Here is a 9,515-nt window from a genome sequence, read left to right on the forward strand (position 1 = left end):
ATGATTTTGAGCTCTTTTTCTTTGCTATGAAGCAGTTTTGGGATAAAGCATTTAATTGTTCCTATTCAAAGCATGCATTGTCTGTGAAAGGCTGGAGAAGATGTACACAGAATGAGAACCTGGAAACACTGTCCTGGGAGGTGCGTGAAAGAATTCTGTCTCTAGACAGCTACAACATTTACAACACCGTCCAGGCCGTGGCCCGTGCCTTAGATGCTGCTTATTCGTCCAGATCCAAGAGGATGGTGGTGGAGGGTGGAGACATGATGGATGTTCAGAGGGTACAGCCATGGCAGGTATTCCCGTTTCCACCACAGATATTTCTGCCAAACATGACTATCTAACTGTACAGTTCCAGAATCATTGACTTCAGAAAATGTCAAGCACTGTGTTGAGGTGAAATGTTGCGTATGTGTGAAGCAAACCCAGTTGCGATACTCCCTGTGCGGGTCCTTCTTTTTGCCCCCTTACACCAGCCTCAGAGGACTCAGCCTATCTGGTCATTGGGTGGAATCCAACGGGATGCTTATGTCCCTGCCGATTCTCTTGTGCCCCATAGGTACTGTTACACAACCGGTGGATCTCCTCGATTCTGTTGCGCGAGCAGGACCCACCAGTCGCACAACAGAGATTTAGCACTTCCCAAAGGAAGCCCTGAAATGGGTGGAAACGCTCGTTTCTCAATTGGAACAGGTTGGCGGAGCTTCCTCATGCGCGCTCTGCCAACCTGTCCCGTTCTAGAAATGAGCATTTTCGCTCATTTTTGGTTGCCCCAGAAGCACTTCGTGTTTGTTCTGCAAGCGAATGGTGCTGCTTGTGGACAGGAATTGGAAGGGTATAAGAGAATCGGTGGGGGCATAAGCACCCCACTGGATTCTACCCATAGCCCTCGGCACTGGACTAACCCCCTGCGTCTGCAGTGGCCTACTCCCTCTACTCCATCAGTGGAGCGAGGCATCGAGGTCCCTCTCTGAGAGCCTTCCTGCATCCTGACTGGGCCGCCACTTCGGTGCCCGCCTGGTTCCACTGTGGCACCTCGCTTCCTCCCCTAAGCTCCCTCCTTTGTCTGCAGGAGTGTGTTTGTTGCTGGAAACCATACTAGGTGTCGGGATGGCTCACGTGCCGATAGTGTTTTCTGTTGTCTTGTAATATCGTCCCAGGTGGCCCTTTCTCCCATTGGTTTCTATCAAACTTATTTTTTTGTACTATATACAGCAGTATTTCATGTATAGTGTCAAGAACAGCAGCCAGGTTACCAGTTTCCCCTCTGGTTGCCTCAGCCGTAGGGCTAGGCCCAGCTAGCATGTAATGATGTAACCACCTGTGGACACGCTATCTCGAGGTGGCTTGGGCAGCTCCCATGCTCAAGGCCAGGGCTAGGCTCTGCCAACTGGGATAAATGATTACAGCTGGACTTTGGTGAGAAAATCCAACTCCCTTCACAGGGAGAAGCATGTTAGCACTGGCCTGGGATTGGCTGCCTGAGGTCTGCCCTAAGTCGCCAGGGTCTGAGAGATAAAAGAGGTGATGGAGGATGGCTCAGTTGTCTCCCATCTTAGTGTGCAAACTTGTGAGCTGGTGCATTCTTGAACCCTGGCTGGGACACCTGTCCTGGGAGACCCTTACTCTGGTAACACATAGGATAGGTCAGTTAGTGTTTTATTGGGATATTGTATCAAAGGTTCTCTGTAACCTTTCGTGTCATTTTTATTTCCTTTCCCCTTATCTACCTCTAGAGTGGAGTGCGCTTCCTTCTGGGTAAACCTCAGTGCTCTGTTCAGTGCCTCTTGTCTGAGCAACTGGCTACCATGTAAACATTTGGGCTTGGGGGCTAAAATAGAGGGTGTCAACTTGAGCTCTTGTTCTAGTGGACCCCAAGTGGACTTACAGGTCCAAGAGTCCCCTGACTTGGACTGGATTGGAGTAATCAGGGCTGGTGGCAGCCTATTGACTTTTGGAGATCCCTGCCTACCTTGCAGGGAGTCTGGGGTAACTCTTGTTCTCCCTTCACATATAGCATATTTTAAAATCAACTGGTACAATTTGATGTTGCCTGAGGAAAGAAATTCAGATTCTCTCCCGAACGCTTACTAAAAATACAATATTTACAGGGCAGACCTATGCAGGTCTGTGTCAGGGTGGACACTGAGCCCATAGAATCCCAGAGTAGTTCTGATTCTGAGGAAGAGCAGCCGCTCCTGGGAGAGGAGCGCACTCATCCTTCCCAGGGCCAACAGCTGACAGAGATTCCTCCCACCGGCATTCCTAGCATAGATAGCAGTCCCGGGAGTGACAGAGCGCAGGGAGCAGACTTGCTGGATGCGCAACGCCAACGCAGGGAGTGGTGCCAAATGGAGGGCGCGGAAAGGAGGCGTAGTGCCCGGTTGGCACGCAAACAAGGGTTGCGCCCAGTGGATCCAAGGGAAAAGGGGAGGGACTCTCCCTAGCCCATAAGTTCAGGGTCTGCCAGTGATTCTCCTTCAAACGGGGACCAACTGTTCCAACTTAGGGCATAGGTACTCTGCTGCTCATATCTAGTTGCTAACAGTAGAGTTGTTAAGTTGTAAAAGAGGAATAAAGCTTTGAAAAGAATCCCTTTGTCTGTGTCTGGACTTGGCTACTGGATTAGACTGAGAGAGGCCTCCAAGGAGCCCTTGACAGTCTGACGTCTCATCCATCAGCCAGAGAACCAAGGGCCACTGGGAAACTGCACTCTCTGCCTCGCAGGAAGTACATCTGTCCTGTGTTGGCTGTAGCAGTCTCAGTGATCAGGCTGACCACACGGCCTAGTAGTAAAGCAGACCAACGTTCCAGCAGACAGGTTTCAGTTCGAGTTCAGGCAAAGGCAGAAACGATTGAGATAACAGGCACAGGGTCAAAGCACAGGCAATCAGTCCAGTATGTGGAGTCAGACAAGGTGGGAGTGGTCAGACAGGCAGCAGTCAAACATGGTTAGGCAGTCAGAGGGCTTCTTCACACGGAGCTTTTATCCTGCTACTGAGATTGGTTACTCACAGAAGTTTGTGGGTTCTTTAGATGACATCATCAACCTCCAGGGCATCTCCCACACTAAATGACCTTTATTCTGTTTTTTAAAAGATCAGAGATAATGAGCTATCAAATTACTGCGCTTGAGTCCTGGGTGAAATGAGGAACACCCACAATAAGAGGAGCTAGACCATAGCGCCATCTAGTGGCTGCATAATGAAACATACAGAAGGCTCAGATAAGGGACAAAAGGGGGGGAAGGAGGGGGGGAAGTGCGTGTAAAGGGAGTCAGGTGTGATCCTGCATTTAAAATGGAAGCAGAAAGCCCCATTTTAAATGCAGGAGGTTAGGCTGGTGTAGAGATGCTCAGATACATACACAGTCCAGTAGCAGAGTCAAGCAGGTGTCCAAGGCCTGTAGCACAGAGGTTCAGTCACAAGACAGGGCCAGGAGACAAGGCCAGAGGAGCTGGTGAGATGTTATTTCCAGCAGCTAGCAAGCTTTGACTGAAGGCTTTTACCCACAAAGGCTGCTGAGCCCTACCCAGGCTCAGCTACTGTCCATTAGAACTCTCTGGCCAGAGCCCTACACAAGAGGAGTCACTTTCTCCTGAGAAGACAGTCTTTGTAAGTGAGCACTTCTTACAGGAGGCCGTCTACTGGCTTGTCCCCTGAGGCGACGACGTTCCTGGGGGTCAGGGGGTTGCTCAGCCTCTGTTCCAGAGTCAGAGTCCGCTCCCCCTGACAGGGAAGGACCTGCAGCCATCTCCCTCAAAGGCCCAGGCTCCTCCGGGTCTGGTGCCAGCAACTGATCTCGTGTGCCCTTGGTTTCTGGAGCTTCTACTTCTTCCTCTGAAGAGGAGTCCTCTAGTGAGGGCATGACAACGTCATGACAAGGAGAAGACCAACTTGGCCAAGAAGGAGCAGCTGCAGGGAGCTTGTTTTGCCCTTGCCTGTCAGAAAGAACCTATAAGAACTTTGAAACTAAGAACTGGTGCCTGACTTTTGCTTTTTACCTCCCCTGGCCCCGCTCAATCACTTTTCCTTTTGTGCCTTGTCTTTTAGTTTTTAAGCCTGTGGGCAGGGACTGTCTCATTATTAATCTTTGTAAGCTGCTTTGGGAGTCTTTCTTTTGGCCGAAGAATGGGGTAAAAATACTGTAAATAAATAAATAATGAATAAACATCTACTCAGAAGCAAACCCTATTGAGCTCAATGATAGTGAGACCCAGGTAAGTATGTATAGGAACCCTAATTATATAACTGACAATCTGTGGCCTTTTAACCATGTCCAAAATGTGCCCCCTGAAGTGGCTGGCGTCACTTTACTTGAGGGTAAGACCAGGCCCAGAATTCAGAACATGTTTATAGGTCTTCAGCTTCCCAAACTGCTAAAGCAGACAAAGGGCATGTAGGGATATCAGATCCTTGGAAATGTTAGAAAGTCACCATGAGCAACTCAAGCCTGGAACCGGCTCCAAGTCATGGGAGATTCAAGCATGAAATGGGCAGAACTGAGATATTGAGTGTGGTTTCCTCTTCCTAAATACTGGTGTTTTCTCTGCCATTCTAGCTTCACCCTTTCTTGAGAAGCTCCCAGTTTTACAATACTTCCCTCATGGATGGAGTGTACTTGGATGAGAATGGAGACTTGGCAGCTGACTTTGACATTGTGAACTGGGTGGTGTTTCCTAATAGGTCGGTTCTTACAGTGAAATTTGGGAGTACAGAAAGACGAGAATACTCAGGCCTCAAGTTTGCCATTGACCAGGATGCCATTGTGTGGCCCAAATGGCTCAACAAGGTGAGGAAAATAATTCATTTCACAGAATCATTGAAAGCACTGGGCATGGTTAGCCTTCAGAAGAGAAGACTGAGGGGAGAGATGATAGTGCTCTTGAAAGGTTGTCCCAGAGAGGAAGGCCAGGATCTCTTCTCAATCATCCCAGAGTGCAGGACACGGAATAATGGGCTCAAGTTACAGGAAGTCAGATTCCGGCTGAACATCAGGAAAAATGTCCTGTCTGTTAGAGCAATATGACAATGGAGCCAATTACTAAGGGAGGTGGTGGGCTCTCCCACACTGGAGGCATTCAAGATAAGGCTGGAAAGCTATCTGCCAGGGATGCTTTGACTTGGATTCATGCCTTGAGCAGGGGGCTGGACTCGATGGTCTTATAGTCCCCTTCCAACCCTACTATTCTACGATTCTATGATCCTGGGGCTGACTAACAAGGTCCTGGACCCTCAGGAGAGAGGACTTCAGATCTTCCCCCTTGAAAGGTGGAAAGCTCTGCTTCTGGGGGGGGGGGGAGGATGCTGAGTCACCACCCAGCCCTGGAGAACACCAGTGTCTAAAGGTACAGGCTCAGGCCTTGGCCAGGCAAAGGAATGCCCTCTTGTAGAAAAGGCCTCCTCTGGAGCAAGGCCCTCCTCATGAGAAGGGCTTTTGCCAGAGGGCCTGTAACGAACTGCAGCTGAGCCCTGGGTGGGGCTCAGGACATTCTGACAATATAGCCCTGGAGATTCAGTCTAGCCACTGCTGGAAACAACATCTTTTACCAGCTCTAGTGCCTTGCTCTGTGATTGAACTTTTGTGCTACTGACCTTGGACACCTGCTTGATTCTGCTTCTTGGATGGCATATTGTATCTGATTGTGTTTAGACCTTGACTCCTCCTGAGATCTCTGTCTTGGAACTCTCTCTCTTGCCTGGTAAAACTGTGCCTTTAACCATTGTCTGTTTATTGACTTGCTTTTGGATTGCCCCATAGTTTAAATTCAGGCTGAGCCTGATCAAGTTATAGCAGGGCAGTTTCCCCTGTTTATACACTTCCTCTGTTATTTCCCTTGTGTTGAAGTTTGGACTGGAAGCTCATCGGGGCAGGGACCTGTCCTCTTGTAGTCTATAAAATGTCAGGTAATACTGATAGTGCTATAATATAAATGGATGAATGGTCTAAGTACTAAGTGATCTCCTGTCTGCGTTTGAAGGCAGTACATCTGATGCACTGCTGGGTAACAGAAGTGGAAGAAAACCTGCCTCTCTCTGATAATTGCTGCCAGTTGGATGTGGCAGGGATTCAAAGGCAGCTCTTTCTAGGGTGCTTCCAAATGAGGTTCTTATAGCAGAGGTTTTTAACGTCCTGCCTCATTCATGCAATTTGTGGAGCATTCCAGACAATATTGTCTTCTGATCATAACTCTCCTGTGTTTTTCCACCCCTTCTTCCATCATTTTCCATTAATGGAAAAAGGTGCAAAGGCTGCACTGTGCCTTGTGATTGGTAACGCTAGGAGCCCTTCATCCGGAAGCGCCCCTGGAGTCTGTTACAGTCATTAGATCTCCTGAAGCATCTTCTTCCCCAGGGGCATCTGGTTCAGGAGGCTTCAGATTATTGTCTGAAGAGGACTTATCCAGAGGGGCATGACATTAACAGATTGGCAATACACACTGGTTTCAGTTGCACATGTCTGGGCATAGTTACAGGTTTCAAGTTAAACCTGGGGCTAGAAGACCTTTGGGTCCTTTGTAACTTTATAGCTGCATTCACACGTCACACTAACCCATGGTGGGCGGTAAGCTACGCTGGGTAGGTGGCTATGCAATCAACCTACTGTGCTCCCATTAGACAATCAGGCAAACAAGCTACACAGAATAGTTTATTTCAACCCCCCTCACCCCTCCTCCTGCTATAGTCCTCTCGCCCAGCTGGGCAGGTATTCTAGCTTCCTCTGCAGCAGGAATAGAGATTGCTTGAGATCAGAGTGGCTGCAGTGTTTTTGGCTGGTCTTGCTGAGCAGCTCTGTAGGTGATCTCCATAATCCATGCTGGCATGACAGACATGCTAACCCACCATAGGTAAAATAACCCTTAGTGCAGAGTGTGGGTTCTGAGGGCAGCTTAATCAGGGGAATGAACCCATCATGGGCAGGAAACCTGCCCCCCCCCCCATGCTAGCCCATCATGGGCAGCTGAGGCTGCTTCCCCACCATGGTTTAGCATTACGTCTGAACCCAACCTGTCTCCTTTCTGTAGATAAATTAGCCCTAACACATTTTCCTTGATGTTTCTTTTCTTCATGTTTAGCCTCTGCCTCATTCCAGGTGTGTGGAAAGCTGTTGTCCTGGATTCATGAAGGTGGTTCAGGAAGGAAAGCCAGTTTGCTGCTATGACTGTGCTCCCTGCGCAGAAGGGACAATCTCCACCCAGGAAGGTGAGTAACACCAGAGGAAAAAGCGGCCCCCTGAGGAGGAAGGCAAAGAGTCACCCAGATATTTTCTATGAAGGTTTTCTCAAAGGCATTTCTAAACTTGGAACCTTGCTTGGATTGCTTATTTTTAATATCCATCATTTATTTAATGAGTAGTGATCAGGAACCTTGGAGGATGGACAGGGTGGGTGGGGGATAGAGCATCAGCAGCCTACAGACAAAATCTTGAAATCAACCACATGTCCTCTGTGTTGAATACGATTGTGGTAGACTTGTGTTTAAACATATGAAACACACGATGTTCACATGAGAGAATGGCGGGTCCCAGCAGTAACCCTGCATGGGCGCAAGCCCCCCCCCCCCCGCCAGTTATCTTTGATGGAATGTAAAAGAGCAGCCACTGTGATGGTTATGTAAGGGAGATGTTTTTCTTGTTCTTTGCAGATGCAGACCATTGCAGTAAGTGTCTGGTAGATCAGCATCCAAACAAGGACCAAGATGAATGTATCCCCAAGGATATGGTCTTCCTCTCCTACGGAGAATATTTGGGGATGACCCTCACTTCCCTTGCCCTATTCTTGTCATTAACAACAGGCTTTGTGATAGGAATCTTCATTAAGTACCTAGAAACTCCAGTCGTGAAGGCCAACAACCGGGACCTCTCCTACATTCTCCTTGTCTCCCTCCTGCTTTCCTTCTTGTCCTCCTTCCTATTCATTGGCCAGCCAAGGAAAGTGACCTGCCTTCTCCAACAAATGGCCTTCAGCATTATCTTCTCAGTTGCTGTCTCTTCTCTGTTGGCAAAAACAGTCACTGTGGTGCTGGCCTTCCTGGCCACAAAACCAGGAAACATGGTAAGGAGATGGCTGGGGAAGAGTTTGGCCAACTCCATTGTCATTTCTTGCTCCAGTGTCCAAGTTGTCATCTGTACTATCTGGCTGGGGATCTCTCCACCATTCCCAGATTCTGACATGCTCTCCCAGCCTGGACAGATCGTCCTGCAATGCAATGAAGGGTCGGTCGCCATGTTTTATAGTGCCCTTGGCTACATGGGCTTTCTGGCTGCTGTCTGCTTCATGGTGGCTTTCCTAGCCAGGAAGCTGCCTGGGGCCTTCAACGAAGCCAAGCTGATCACCTTCAGCATGCTGGTCTTTTGCAGTGTCTGGGTGTCCTTTGTGCCCACCTACCTGAGCACCAAGGGGAAATACATGGTAGCTGTGCAGATCTTCTCTATCTTAGCCTCCAGTGCTGGGTTGCTGGGCTGCATCTTTATTCCCAAGTGCTGCATAATTATATTGAGGCCTGATCTGAATACAAAGGAGCATCTGACAAAGAAACCCTAAAGATGGCATCTGATCCTAATGGAGTTCTTTTGTGGAGGTGTCATTTAGCAAGCATGTGCCTCCCCACCACCCTGGGTGTGTCAGATAATGACCCGATAAACATGTAATTCTGCTTGCACCATTTCACATATGCAACCTCATATCTGATGAATCAGAGTTTGCTCTGTGGTGTCCAAGCCTACATTAATGGTGGGTTAAACAATCCACAGTTAACTTACAATTAGTTGTTAATTAATAACAATTAATTTGCTGCTGTTACATGCAAATGAACCCTATATATCATTATTTTTCAGTTGAACCTGTATCTCTGGCTACTTTGCTGGTTCTTGGCACTTAGTGATTGTTGTATAGTTCTAATTTAAAACAAAACATACCTAGTCAAATGTTATGTGTATGCAAATCATGACATTTATTTATATTTATTTCTTTTATTTATACCCGGCCTTTTCATCAGGAAACATAAATTGAGCAATTGCTCTTTAAAAATATGTGCTGTAGCACTAATAAAAATAATTGATTAATTTAATGAAAAAGACTGATCAGTGGAGGAAAAGTTTCAAAAACATAGCTGCTCGGGTGAATTGTACTTTATCCTTACCTGCCCTCTAGTGAGGATGGAGCAGAGCAAGATATACATACAGAAAACGTGCAATATCTCCTGAAGTGTGGAAAATGAATTGCAATTCCACTTCTAGCTTACAAACTCTAGGAGCCATCCATCTGGAAGTAGTTTCAGTCTCCTGGTGATATGGATATGTGATTTGATTGGTAACAAATTGTTATTTGGGGATGCAAAGTGATTATTTTGGGGTGTCCAAAAGGGCATGATGTAGATCACCTGTCATCCTCATGGGGGAACTAAATATCTGCAAAAATATAGACAGTAGTCCTTGGAGTGAATGGATAAAAGAAAGACAAGGAAAAATAAGGGTGCAATCCCATGCATGTTTAGACAGAAAAAAATATCTACAAC

General features: G+C 47.6%; 1 protein-coding gene across 1 annotated transcript; it reads left to right on the forward strand.

Moving 5' to 3' along the window:
* The first annotated feature begins 4,274 nt into the window (after positions 1-4,274).
* On the forward strand, positions 4,275-9,064 carry LOC146356284 (vomeronasal type-2 receptor 26-like). The gene is made up of 4 exons (XM_084830046.1): positions 4,275-4,322; positions 4,561-4,791; positions 7,199-7,202; positions 7,644-9,064. The coding sequence occupies exons 1-4, from the start codon at positions 4,275-4,277 to the stop codon at positions 8,540-8,542; spliced, it is 1,182 nt and encodes a 393-aa protein (XP_084686172.1). The 3' UTR covers positions 8,543-9,064.
* Positions 9,065-9,515: the final 451 nt, after the last annotated feature.

Source organism: Heloderma suspectum, chromosome 2, assembly GCF_057233095.1.
Source record: "Heloderma suspectum isolate Gila_16-S chromosome 2, 16-S_ref, whole genome shotgun sequence".
Taxonomy (NCBI): Eukaryota; Metazoa; Chordata; class Lepidosauria; order Squamata; family Helodermatidae; genus Heloderma; species Heloderma suspectum.